General features: G+C 40.1%; 1 protein-coding gene across 1 annotated transcript in view; it reads right to left on the bottom strand.

Annotated features, from left to right (window-relative positions):
* Positions 1–5,578: 5,578 nt before the first annotated feature.
* Positions 5,579–14,317, bottom strand: part of CAPN6 (calpain 6) — a 25,634-nt gene continuing 16,895 nt past the window's right edge. Inside the window, exons 4-13 of the mRNA XM_017502153.2 lie at positions 13,615–13,823; positions 12,915–13,107; positions 12,161–12,354; positions 11,821–11,898; positions 11,529–11,715; positions 9,410–9,532; positions 9,047–9,249; positions 8,354–8,475; positions 7,851–7,987; positions 5,579–7,244 (exon numbers count right to left, since the gene is read on the bottom strand). Coding sequence (XP_017357642.1) covers positions 7,062–7,244; positions 7,851–7,987; positions 8,354–8,475; positions 9,047–9,249; positions 9,410–9,532; positions 11,529–11,715; positions 11,821–11,898; positions 12,161–12,354; positions 12,915–13,107; positions 13,615–13,823 — 1,629 coding nt within the window. The 3' untranslated portion in view covers positions 5,579–7,061. The remainder of the gene's footprint in view (positions 7,245–7,850; positions 7,988–8,353; positions 8,476–9,046; positions 9,250–9,409; positions 9,533–11,528; positions 11,716–11,820; positions 11,899–12,160; positions 12,355–12,914; positions 13,108–13,614; positions 13,824–14,317) is intronic.

The raw sequence follows: 14,317 nt of genomic DNA, 5'->3' as shown, positions 1-14,317 counted from the left end.
ATTGTTTTTTCTTAGGATTGCTCTGGCTATTCTATTAGTGGCTAACCTAATTTACATTCCCACCAACAGAGTATAAGCATTCTCTTTTCTTCACTGGCTCACCAGCATCTATTGTTTTTTTTATTTTATTAATAGCCATTCTGACTGGTGTGAGATGAGATCTCATTGTGGTATTGATGTGATTTCTCTAATGATTAGTGATGATGAGCATTTTTTCATGTTTATTGGCTGCTTCTATAGTATTGGAAGTCCTAGCCAAAGCAATAAGCCAAGAGAAATAAATAAAAGATATCCAAATAGGAAAAGAAGAATAACTCTCTCTCCTCACTGACAATAAGATTCTATACCTAGAAAACCCTAAAGACTCTGCCGAAAGGTTCCTAGAGCTGATAAAAAACTTCAGTAAAATTTCAGGATACAAAATCAATGTACAAAAATCAGCAGCACTTCTGTACACCACTAACGTTATAGCTAATAACCAAATCTAGACACAATCCCATTTACAGTAGCTACACCCAAAAAAATGAAATACCTAGGAATACATCAATCCAAGGAGGTGAAAGGTCGCTACAAGGAGAACTACAAAACACTGCTGAAAGTAATCACAGATGACACAAAGAATAAAAACTAGTCCATGCTCCTCAATTGGAAGACTCAATATTATTAAAATGGCCATACCGCCCAAAGCAATTTACAGATTCAATGCTATTCATATCAAAATACCAATGACACTTTTCACATAATTAAAAATCTATTATAAAACTCATATGGGACAAAAAAGAGCTCAAACAGTCAAAGCAATTTTAAGTAAAAAGAAAGAAGCCAGAGGCATAACAAAACTTGACTTCAAACTATACTACAGGGCTATAATAACTAAAAAGCACGGTACCACTGCAAAAACAGACACATAGACCAATGCAATGGAATAGGGAACCCAGAAATAAAGCCACACACATGCAGCCATCTGATCTTTGACCAAGTCAGCGGAAATAAACAATGAGGAAGGGACTCCTCATTCAATAATGGTGTTGGGACAACTGGCTGGCTAGCCATATGCAGAAGAATGAAACTGGATCCCTATTTTTCACCATATACAAAAATTAACTCGAGCTGAACTGAAGATTTAAATAGAAGACATCTAACTATAAAAATCCTTGAAGAAAACCTAAGGAAAATCCTTCCCAACATCAGCTTTAGCAAATTATTTATTGGTAAACCCAAAAGCAATTGTAAGAAAAACAAAAATTGACAAGCGAGACTTAGTTAAGTGAAAGAGCTTTTGCACAGCAAAAGAAATTATCAACATAGTAAACAACAGCTTACAGAATTGGAGACAATATTCCCAAAAGATGACTCAGACAGAGGTCTAATATCTAGAATCTACAAGGAACTTAAAAAAATCAACAAGCAAAAAACAATCCAATTAATACCAAAGAAAGAAACATCTCTGAAGTACCTACAGAAAAATGATACACAATATATATGGTTAACAGTAATTTGGAATACTGTGAATTTCTCATCAGAAACCATGGAGAGCAGAAAGCAGAGAAATAATGCCTTTAAATTGATGGATTAAGATAACTCCCAAACCAGAATTCTACATCCAGTGAAAATATCCTTCAGGAATGCAGGCAAATGCAGACATTGTTAGATGATGAAAAACTGAGAGAACTAATTGACAGCTCTAAAAGAAATACTAAAAAAATTTTTTCAGGCTAAGCATAAATGACACGAGAGAGAATCTTGGAATGTCAGGAATGAAGAAAGAGAAACAGAAATAGTAAATATCTGAGTAAATATTTTAAAAACTAGTTTTCTCCTCAAGTTCTTTTAAATACGTACTACTGTTGAAAGCACAAATTATAACATTTCCTTGAGGAGTTTTAAATGTATTTAGACATATGTATTTGTATGTGTATTTAGATATAGATATGTGTAAACTTTAAAAGATGAGTGGGGGATCGTAAAGTGGTTATAAGGCTTCACCTTAAAAATGTTTATTTACAGTAAAACTCAGTTGAATTTTGAAAAACATACTCAGTTATTTAACCAACATAACAATCAAGATACCAAGCAGTTTCAAGAAAATGAACATAGTCATTACCTCCAAAAGTTTCCTTGGGCCCCTTTGTATTCCTTTCTTCTTTGTATTCCCTTTCCACTGCCCCAGGCAATCAATAATATGTTTTCTGTCACTATAGAGTACTTTGCATTTTCTAGATTTTATATGAATGAAATCAAGCAGTATGTATCCTTTTTTGTCTGGCTTCTCTCACCCAGCATAATTACTTTGAGATTCATTTATGTTGTGTGTATCAAAGACATGCTTATATATATATTACTGCATTGATTTCTTTTGGGAAGACCAAGCCTACCTACAGATGACATACATACCTGAAGTGTAAGTTAGAGGTAAAGATTCTAAGAAAAAGCATTTGGTATGTTTCCTACACAGTTATTGGTACACTGCCGTGGATACACACTGTACCAAGGTTAGATATCACTACTTTCTGGAAGACGGCATATGTCCATGGAAAATGCCAAAGTTTCAGAGTTAAATGAAAACAATTAAACCAAAGCCATCTGTTAGTGGCTGAGCATCCATGAGCAAGTTATTTTGCCTCTCTTTAACTTTCTCATCTTTCAAAACCAGGGAAAATAACAGCACTTCATTTGGTTTTTATGGGCACTAAAATGAGATCACATATGTAAAGCATTGAATATGGAGTTTGACACACAGCAGATAATTCAAAATGTTAGTTCTTTTTCCTTTATACCCTTTTAAAATTACTTTTTAAATTTTACTTTAAGTTCTGGGATACATGTGCAGAATGTGCAGTTTGTTACATAGGTATAAATGTGCCATAGTGGTTTGCTGCACCTATCAACCCTCATCTAGGTTTTAAGCACTGCATGCATTAGGTATTTGTCCTAATGCTCTCACTCCCCTTGCCCCCCACCACCCAACAGGCCCCAAATGTGTGATGTTCCCCTTCCTCTATCCATGTGTTCTCATTGTTCAACTCCCACTTATGAGTGAGAACATGTGGTGTTCGGTTTTCTGTTTTGTGTTAGTTTGCTGAAAATGATGGTTTCCAGCTTCATTCATGTCCCTGCGAAGGACATGAACATGTTCTTGTGTATGGCTGCATAGTATTCCATAGTAGAACCATAGTATTTCATGGTTCCAAGTCTTTGCTATTGTAGAAAGTGCTGCAATAAACATACATGTGCCTGTGTCTTTATAATAGAATGATTTACAATCCTTTGTGTATATACCCAGTAATGGCATTGCTGGGTCAAATGGAGTTTCTGGCTCGGGATCCTTGAGGAATCACCATACTGTCTTCTACAATGGTTGAATTAATTTGCACTCCCACCAACAGTGTAAAAGAGTTGCTATTTCTCCACATCCTCGCCAGCATCTGTTGTTTCCTGACTTTTTAATGATCGTCATTCTAACTAATGTGAGATGGTATCTCATTGTGGTTTTGATTTGCATTTCTGTAATGACCAGTGATGATAAGCTTTTTTCATATATTTGTTGGCCTCATAAATGTCTTCTTTTGAGAAGTGTCTGTTTATAGCCTTCTTCCACTTTTTGATGGGATTGTTTGTTTGTTTGTTGTAAATTTGTTTATGTTCCTTGTAAATTCTGGATATTAGACCTTTGTCAGATGGATAGATTGCAAAAATTTTCTCCCATTCTGTATGGTGCCTGTTTCCTCTGATGATAGTTTCTTTTGCTGTGCAGAAGCTCTTTAGTTTAATTAGATCCCATTTGTCAATTTTGGATTTTGTTGCCATTGCTTTTGGTGTTTTAGTCATGAAGTCTTTGCCCATGCCTATGTCCTGAATGGTATTGCCTATGTTTTGTTCTAGGGTTTTTATGGTTTTAGGTTGTAAGTTTAAATCTTTATTACATCTTGAGTTAATTTTTTGTATAAGGCATAATGAAGGGATCCAGTTTCAGCTTTCTGCATATGGCTAGCTTGTTTTCCCAACACCATTTATTAAATAGGGAATCATTTCCCCATTGCTTGTGTTTGTCGAAAATCAGATGGTTGTAGATGTGTGATATTACCTCTGAGGTCACTGCTCTTTTCCATTAGTCTATATATCTATTTTGGTACCAATACCATGATGTTTTGGTTACTGTATCCTTGCTTATAGTTTGAAGTCAGGTACCATGATGCCTCCAGCTTTGTTCTTTTTGCTTAGGATTGTCTTGGCTATACAGGGTCTTTTTGGTTCTATATGAAATTTAAAGTAGTTTTTTTTTCTAATTCTGTGAAGAAAGTTAATGGTAGCTTGATGAAAATAGCATTGAATTTATAAATTATGACAATATTGTTTTATAAATTTATAAATTTTCACAATATTGTTTCTTCCTATCCATAAGCATGGATTTTGTGTTCCATTTGTTTGTGTCCTCTCTTATTTCCTTGAGGAGCGGTTTCTCGTTATCCTTAAAAAGGTCTTTCACGTACCTTCTAAGTTGTATTCCTACGTATTTTATTCAGCAATTGTGAATGGGAGTTCACTCCTGATTTGGCTCTCTGCTTGTCTATTATTGGTGTATAGAAATGCTTGTGATTTTTGCACATTAATTTTGTATCCTGAGACTTTGCTGAAGTTGCTTATCAGCTTACAGAGTTTTTGGGCTAAGATGATGGGGTTTTCTAAATATACAATCATGTCATCTGCAAACAGGGACAATCTGACATCCTCTCTTCCCCTTTAAATACCCTTTATGTCTTTCTCTTGCCTGATTGCCCCTGCCAGAACTGCAAGTACTATGAATAAGAGTGGTGAGAGAGGGTATTCTACCCTTTTTTATCTGGGGAAAAATTATCATCCTTGGAAAAAAAAAGCAGTAGCATCTTTGAGCTTAATTGTAATATCATAGTGCCATCTGGTGACCATATGGAATGATTACATTATCTACATGGGATATTTCATGTCTGACAAAAATCTACAACATGTAAATCTCTAATATGTTCTGGGTTAGTGTTATAAGGACAGACAGTGAGGGCTGTACTTGAGAACTGTACTCCTGAGCTACTCCTTTGGAGATCCCTCCTCTAGTTAGGCACTTTTTCATGTCAAGAGGAAAAATAAGAAGAGTTTTCCCCATCACCTACTATAAGACGGACAGATGGCAGACTGTATAAGTAAATGAGGGAAGTCTTCACACATTCGTTTGGCTCTAAGGAAGATACTGGGAGAGGGGAGTTGGTATTTTGTCTTGTTGAGACATCTGTCTTTGAAAGATTTGGCTACTATACCTTTGGCCTTATCCAATCCCAAATAGGATTTTCAAAATTGAGTAACCCCGAATAACACCCAACTGTCCCTAAATGTGAAATAAAGGCCACTCTTCATTCTTCCAACTACCCTACCATGCAAATAACTGTACCATCAGAGTGCAGCCAGGGCCTTTGAATCCATCACACTTTTACCTGGGCTCAGATTTCATGAAGTACTCCAACCCCCACCTCCAGTGGCTTTAAAACAAGTCTTAACAGATGGTCAATTTTGCCATCCATCCCACACCATCAATTCAAATCAAGACTGGTCACTGCATTTAATATGAACTTTATTGTGATTTGGTTTATGTAAGACAGTGTAGTGAAGGCACTGCAGAAGTTACATAGACTGAAAAACATGATAAGAAATGAGCGAGCTAAAAATGAATGCTTGCTGGACTAGGCTAAGTACTACAACTATATTTCTTTTTCATCATTGCGGAAGCATTGAAATATTGTTGAAGGTGGGGGCTTGGGGTGGAATTAGGAAAGGCTTCATGGAGAAGGTGGCATTTATACTGGGCCTTGAAGGAGGAGAAGAACATTGATAGGTTAGGATGGAGGGAAGAACATTTCATAATAATTGACTCTAGAGAAAATTCTGTAGCAGTACTGAAAAATGAGAGGGCAAAGAAACACCCCCAGCGAGTGAAGTATCCCAAGTGAGAGAAAAGTCTGAGGCATCTGGGCTGAGACCAAAGTCTCAAGTCCCCAGATGGGGTCTTCAGTACAAATGATATTAGGAGGCACAGGACAATGGGCTTGTTTGTAAACCTAGCAGCAGCGAGAGGTTTCACATTGCAGTCAGGGGCCCCAAACTGGCTGTACTACGTCTGAATGAATCCTGTCATCTTTTAGGTGTGTGTGGTACTTACTCATCTTTCCTCTTGCCCACTGACTGCCTGAACGGTAGTTCGTGCGCGCCCAGGTGCGCGTGTGTGAGTGTAGGTGTGTGTGGATGGGTGGGGGACCGAGGCTTTGTCTCCCACCGCAGCTTCTTCCACTTTTTCGTCTTGTGGCACACAGCTGGTTTCCGTTGAGCTGAAGCTCAGGCCCTTCTCACTTTCTAGGACTCATTGAACTCCAGCTCTTGATTAAGAGCACCTAGGAAGCTTTCTCAACATGAAGGTAAAATTTACTGTGGGGGGTGACTTGGGTTAGGGCAGGACTACACTTTCCAGAGGTGGTGATGGTGGTGGTTGTGGTGGTGGTGGTGGTCGTGGTTGGCGGTGGTGGCAGTGGTGGTTGTAACGGTTGGGGACTTAAAGTTGGCTCTGGCTGCTGGGTGAAATGCTGCTGGGAAGTCTATAGTGTTCAGTCAGGAGCTAGGATGTCAGGCTAGACCAGCTTGGCCTTGATCAGCCCTCCTCCTTCCTCAACATGCCCTACAGGGGAGATATATTTAACAACTGAAAACATCAAAGACATCTGTAGGGTGTCCAGCCTCTTGTTATTGTCCTGCTTGAATCTCACCCCTTAAAAAGGATCTTTGCCAAGATCCTTTCTTGGCAAACATGTATGATGTCTAGATAAGACTGTCACCTCCCCCTGTCCAGCTGCTGGAGGTATATAGGTTATGTAGCTACTGATGCTACTTGGATTGGGAGGTATGGGGAACTTACTAGAAGAGAGGAAAAGTTAATTATTGTGAATCTCATTCTTTCTAAAGATTTTGCATCTTAACTAAGACGTGGCACCTGACGAAAAATAAAAGGGTGGCAAGCTCTGTCAGGATTCTCTGGGATTGGAGATTTAGAGCTCAGTGAGATCATCGCTGGAAATAACCTTGAAACTTATGTGGCCTTGCTTGACTTTGGCAGTGGGACCACCCTTCTTACGCAGGTACAGAGACTTCAGATCACGGCAATCGCTGGGGTCAGCATCCAGAGTAACCTGCCCCAAGAACTGATCACAGAATTTTCGGCTGTTCCAGACCTAGAAAAACAAATGAAGGGAGAGAAGATGAGCAGCCCTCAGTGAGATTAGCCTTTGCCCAGTGACATCCAGACCTAATGCTGAGCTTCAAAAGATTTGTTTCAAAACAAAGAAACTGTTCTGTTATTTCCTGATAGCCCATCAGCTGAGGGGAGGATACCTCAAAAAATACAGATGAAAAGCCAGAAAACAGAGCTCCCGGTTGTTCTTGATCTGTAGGATGGTGATAAAGGCAGCTGGTCAGGTGTAGTGAGTCAGAATAACTGCCAGACTACAGTGATTCATCCTGACCTAACCATGTAAAGGTCCTCTGAACTGGCATATGCTTCCCTCCATGGGATTTTATGATACGTGTGTTAACATGTGTACCGGTGAAAATGTGGACTTTTGTCCACAGTGAAATAAGTCAAAGAAAGGAGATTTAGGATGGATTTTAATAAGGAAGTCAGAGTCCGTGCTTGATGAGAAGAGTTTTTGAGTATAAAACAAACCAAAAAAATAGGGTAATTCTTGCTCTGCATCCTAAACATATGTAAGGTTCTTGGAATAATCTAGTATCTGGTACAGAATATGAGACTTTCTGGGGACCCCTGTATACACTCTTACCTGTATTATAATAGGAATGTCAGTGGTCCTTCTGTAGAAAATGGCCTGGGTGTCAAAAATGGCATGAACAGTATTCTTCTGGACAGGAGAACGGACTTCTTCCTTTCCACATTTAATGATCAAATATGGGTTTACAGCTGGAACAAAGTGACATATGTTTTTAACACAGTGATTAAAGTTCCTTTTCTAGATAGGCAAGAAGGTATCTCGCTATGCCAATTCTGGGACTTTCAGCATAGCACCTGAGCACCAGAATGAATGAGATTAAACACTTTTGTTCCCACTTCCATTTCCTTTTCCATATTTTACATAGAAATATGTAAATGAATCTACTGTAGGCCTTGTGTGAAGTTGACATCCCATCCTCTGCCATGGTTGCCATCCATCCCACTTCTCAAGACTGAAAATATCACTGGAGAAAATCATTTGTGATCATGTTTTCTAATTTATGTGCTATAAATGCAACTGAATTTTCGCTTCCCCAGAATCCCTGCCATTCTTACTTTCATTGGCATACTTCCTCTCCAGGTCCTCAGCACTGTGAACAGTGATCTGAGTAACTACTTTTGGGTAGCCACGAGCCAGGTTCCAGCAGGACATTTTGGGCATGTCCAGAGTCAGTTCCCTAGAACATCAAAAATAAAATATTGTCATCATATGATAAATATCCTTTGATGAAATAAGCCCACCAAAGCAGACACTATTGCTGAAAAGCATGAGACATTGTGTGACTTAGCCCATTCCTCCTTAGATATGGCTTATATTTTGAGCATGCTTTCCTTTCTCCTTTCTTTAAGGGCCAGGAGATAAAGATCAAAGTAGGCAAGACTGGAACGAAAGGTAGTTTTGGTGACCCAGTACTCAGATCATAATGGAAGAGCAGGGAGGAGTGCCAGCTGCTCAAGAAAAGACGGCATCAGCCAGAAAACAGAGGATAAAATAGATGTGGAAGAACTTAGACTATAGGCCTGTTCCTCTTTAAGGGTAGCTCAGAGATCTGAAGTTCACACCTTCACTGGGGAATTTCTCCCAAGCCCTTTTTGAGAAATATTTTTACCACCATAATTTTAGTGAATCGAGTCTTATTTAAGCAAGTTGTCCCATTGAATGTCTGAAGATGGGAGACAGGTGAACGGGTTTAGAATTGTAGGTAAAGCAAAGAACAGGAGTTTGAGGACTTGTGAAGGAAACTGAACCTGAGCTGGACAGGCACTTCAGAGAAGATTCTTAGGAGAAACTCGCTGGTGCGGCCATGCTGGAACATGGTTGGGACAAGCACATAGTTGCCCTTCTTCAGGTACTTGCTCAGAAACACTGTGCGGGTATCAATATAGGTGGAAGTCCCAGCACGCTCCTGGATGTAGAGGTGGTGGAGGCGAAATTTCCGGTTCATCTCCACCTGGAAATAAAATAGGGTAAAATATTTAATTCTACTCAAATCATGGTTTTTGTGTCCTCTGTCTTCTTTATCCCTAGGCCTTTCATTCTTCCCCTACCCCTAAATTCATCCTAATTTTTACTCTGTCTTCATTCTCTTTGCTCCAAATGCCCATTTTTACCTTGAAGAGCTCAAAGCCGATGATGTAATTGTCAGGTCTTCCCATTCGGCGGTAAGTGCGCAGGTCCTTCTGCTGAAGTGACATAATGACCTTGTGCCCATCCTCAGGCACGGTGAAGATGTACTAAGGGAAAGAGGCCACCAAGGAGGTGAGTAACCGTTCCCATTTCAGATAAGCCAGCTTAAATTTCCAGAAAGAAAGCTTGTCATTGGGAAGTAGAGCCTTGAGTTATTCTCTGGGCTTTGATATTGATCAGACAACAAGGTCTTGGATAATTCATTGACTTGCTAGTGTAGATCATTAACACTTGCTTCTTTCTATGCCATTCAGAATATGTCGAGGGACTACTTCATTCTTAGCCTTTGATGCCAAAGAGGATATGCTTTGTTCTAATAAGTTCTTGGTAAATTATTGTATTATTATTATTGTTGTTGTTATGATTCCTTTGTATTTAAATGTCATATATAGAAAAAGTTTAGAATTCATAAAGACAGAAAGGGTTCTTATTTGACTCAACCTGACACTGCAGCATCACCCTGGGCTAGCCTCCTGTTGCCAGTCAGACATATGGCCTGTGAAAGGGCTGGATCCAGTTCCCTGGAGAATTGATGTTTTGCTACCACCACTTTAAGGAAGCTAGAAGCCTGTGTAAGAGACTCTCCAAGCATCATCTGGGGAATCGTGGTGCTATTGGGAGATAAAACTGAAAAACATCAGAGTTTTCTGTCTGTCTCTGTCTCCATTCTTTTCTTCCTTTAGAAAGAAACATAAAACAGCTACTTGGGAGGCTAAGGCAGAAGGATCCTTTGAGCCCAGGAATTCAAGGGTGCAGTGAACTGTGATTATGCCAGTGCACTCCAACCTGGGCAACAAAGGGAGACCTCATCTCTGAAAGGAAATAATGAAGGAAGGAAGGAGGGAAGGAAAGGAAGGGAAGAGAAGGGAAGAGGAGGGGAGGGGAAGGGAGAGGAGGGAAGGGAAGGGAAGGGAAGGAAAAGGGAGGGGAGGAAAGGGAAGGGAAACGAAGGGAAAGGAAGGGAAGGGAAAGGAAGGGGGCAAAACAGATCCAGAACCAAGACCCCTAAGTTCAATGCTGTACATACATATAGAGTGAAGCTATTTCCCCAGCTTAGTATATGTGCCTAATATTTGAAACATTTCCAGAGTTGTAAATGGGGGTGAGGTGGTGTATGGGGGAGATAGGACATTTCTTTTATTTAGGAACCATTAAGATGGAAAGGGTGGAAGAACAGTATGAGTTAGGTGAATCAGTCCAGTAGTCTTGGTATCCTCCTAAATGCCTGACCAATGAGATCCATGGAAATAAAAGATATGTCCATGGGCAGTGAGGCAGCAATACGGTCAGAATTCTTGTTTTCTATGGGTTAGCTCATCGGCACATTTTGAGATGAAACTTCGTCTCAAAATGTGCCGATGAGCTAACCCATAGAAAACAAGAATTCAGGTAATTATAGACTCAAACCATTCAGGTTACTATAGATTCAGGCTTTGGATGTTTGGATTTTTTACTCCGGAGTTTACTTGGACCTGACCCTGCTATGTCACCTGGAATAGCACCATAATGGGAGATGGATGGGATGGAGCCATTGACAGGGCAATGATTCAAATCCTGGGAAAAATGACCTGGATCTAGATGAGAAAATGGAGGCATAATGATGGGGTTCAGAATAGCCATCTTCATTAGACAGAGGAATAAGATAGTAAATGTGCACCCCAGAGAACAGCTGGGCAGTAAAGAGAAATGAGGAAGAATTGAGACAGCATCTCAAAGCAGATCTTCTTTCTCCAATGTGGGACCATCACAAGGAAGCAGGGATTGTCAAAGAGCCATACCAGGTAATATGGCCAGAAGAGAGGCAGCCAGAGGAGGCGATTCAGATTTGATAATGCTGCCAAGGCCTGTCTCTACAAAAATACATAGTCTGCTGTGTTTTACAAGCACCTGAGTGAATCCCTAGGGATCCTGGTTGATGAATATTACACAATAGCTGCAAATAGAAGACTTGATGCTAAAGAAATACTCCAGAGAGGACCAAAGTGAGATCTGAATTCCTATTGACTGGACAACTTGGAGGCAAATAAAGTAATTGACTCAAACCTGGGGATTCTGCAGGAAGGTATCACGGTTGTTATAGCAGCCTCCTGAGCGGTTCATCAGGGGATCATCATCTACAGTCCAGCATCCCAACACTGATTCCAGCTCCTTTCGGCCAAAAATAGGGTTGTTCACATTGCGGCAGACATTCAGTTTGTGAAAGTTGCGGCAAAACTCCTCCAAGCTCATCCTGAATGGAAGGAGTACAGGAAAAAAACAAAGATAATATTTAATACTTACCACTGTAGTTCCATGTAGAAGCCCCAATTCCCTTGGCACAGAAACCTCTCCTCACCAAAACTCTCCATCATCAGACATAACAAGCCCCAGGTTCTTGCGATCTGCTGCAGTCAGTTGCTGCCACTCTTCAGAACTAAAAGCAAATAGAAAAAAAAAAAGATAAACCATTATATTTGCCATTGACTTCTTGTAGTAAGCAGGATACCAGAGAAACGGAATTCATGAGGATCAGTTCTGCTTTATTTCATTTGTGGCTGGGTCACAGACCCCATGCCTGACAACAACCCACAGATGTCACTGAGCATTGAGAGCAGCTCACTAGCAGCTTGGATGGATGGGTCTGGGAGAACTACAGGGCTTTGGTGATACAGCTGTGAAAGTGGAATGCAACTCACATTTCACTCCAGGGGCCACTCCATTCCTGTCTTCCCAAGGGGTTTCTCAGGCGAACCATATACAGCTTCTCAGCACTGAAGACTTCCACAAGTCTCTCTCCAAGACGAATTTTGCGAATATCAGTCATGGTGTAGGTATGGCCCTTCAGCAGACCCCAATCAGTTTCAACTTCTTGCTCCTCCTGATTGGGAGACTGAGAGCAGAGAAAGATATATAAGACACAGGAAATGGGACACCCAATCCTGGCTCCCCTTCTACATTGATTGGATTAACCCAGTAGAATTGAGGCTAGTTCTCACACAGATGGGAATTTCATCCAGACACCCAACTTGACACAAACACAGTAGTGGAAAAAAATAAAGAATGTAATATAACAACTCAAACAAGTCAGATTCAAACTATCCACTGTAGTACATTAATATGAACTGCCATAAACTTAGGTGGAGCAGATTCATTTTTTGAGCAAGCAGTCATCACCTCAAGATCTAGAAGTAGAAACAGGAGTAATAATTTAGCAGAGGCTACTGACATCAGCCTGGATTGCATTGGTTCCATGTGGAATATCCGGTACAAAAGGCTAAAAAGTTAAAGCACCTCAGCCTCCACTCCAGGACAAAATGTGTATGTTAGCTTTCCAAGTCTCATTAATGGTTTCTCATGGGTCTTCAGGTTAAGGGCGATTTTCCCTACTAAATTTTGTAGTTTCTTCTGCCAAGAATGAATATAATGTGGTTGTTTTTCATGAGTACAAACCTCAATGGAACAGCAGATCAGACCACCTTTGGTAAATGTTTTGTACAGTTCTCCGAACAGCTTGTACTTCTCCTCAACAAGCTCAGTGTATCTTCCTTTCTGCATGTCAACAGTTTCAGCCAATGTGCCCGTGAAGTCCACAATAATATCAGTGATGGTCAAACCATCCAGGGCCTCATAACAGCCTAGCAGCCTGAGGGCAAGTATGCAAGGTTATCTTTATAAAATTGTTTTTCAGGTCAAGAACATCATACTCTAAAGAATCAGAACATTCCCTGCCTAGACTTTACCAGATGGCTTTTCTCTAGGTATGAAATTAGAGATGTTTTGAAATTATATTCAGAAATTTCTAGGCTTAGGCTATGTTGATCAAGGACAGTCTATGCAGAAACTTCTTTCTATGGGGAGATATTAGATAAGGAAAAACTGAAGTTATAATGCCATGTAAGCTGCAGATAGCAGCAGGAAAGGGTACCTGGGAGCAGGTAAAAGTTTAAATGGAAGCAAGAACCTCTGATTTCTCTCTCATCTAAGATTTCTGAGAGCCAGGCCCAAGTGCAAAGCAATGCCCTGGTTCTGACTGATATCTTACCCAACTTAAACTCCAGGGTTGGGCTGGGAGGGAATGAACTCCCAAAGACAAATGTGGCTTTCCTTTCCTCATGTACCCTGACAGCAGCCTAGTCAATCCCCTCCTTACTTTGCATAAGCTTTTTCCAGCAGAGCATTCCAAAACTCGTTCATGGAGGTGGAGAAAGAGAAGACCAGATCTCCGTTGATGGTGGGCAACAAGTCATCAATCACCACTTCAGTCCATTCTCCAAAATGCCAGAAACGAAAGTGAAATATCCCAGCATAGTTATCTGTTTTTTGAGGGTCCCATTCCTGTTCCTTATGGTTGGGAATTGTCTAAAAATGTAAGAACATTTAATCAAGTGTTACTCCCAGACCACATCCAGAAAATGAAATTAAAATGTACTCCTGGCAAATCTACATGGCAGCAGGAAGCATGCCACATACACCTCATTTGAGTCTGGATTGGAAAATCCTAGGTATGGCATTTTGGCCACAACGTCTGCTTCCTCAGTTCAGTTTTGCTGAGGATAATATCACCATGCCTGCCTAAATGCACACAGGGGTACACAGGGTGGCTGGGGCAAGCAGTCAGTGGTTAAATGCTTTCTGCAAATCATCTATAAACTAGATGTTGAGAAGAGGACTATATAAACATATTCGTGATTGCATGTTTCAAATGCAAGGCATTTTTAAAAGTAAAATCAATCAAAATCAAGGCCCATTGTAGTTTGTTTTCTAAATATCCATTCTAGAGATTTTATATCAATTCTATTTAATATAGATTTCATTTGCATTTTGAATAAAATCACGTTTAGGATATTCTTTTC

Source organism: Cebus imitator, unplaced genomic scaffold, assembly GCF_001604975.1.
Source record: "Cebus imitator isolate Cc_AM_T3 unplaced genomic scaffold, Cebus_imitator-1.0 Scaffold292, whole genome shotgun sequence".
NCBI lineage: Eukaryota > Metazoa > Chordata > Mammalia > Primates > Cebidae > Cebus > Cebus imitator.
The sequence above is the reverse complement of the archived record's forward strand: the minus strand, read 5'-3'. Positions and strand labels throughout refer to the sequence as shown.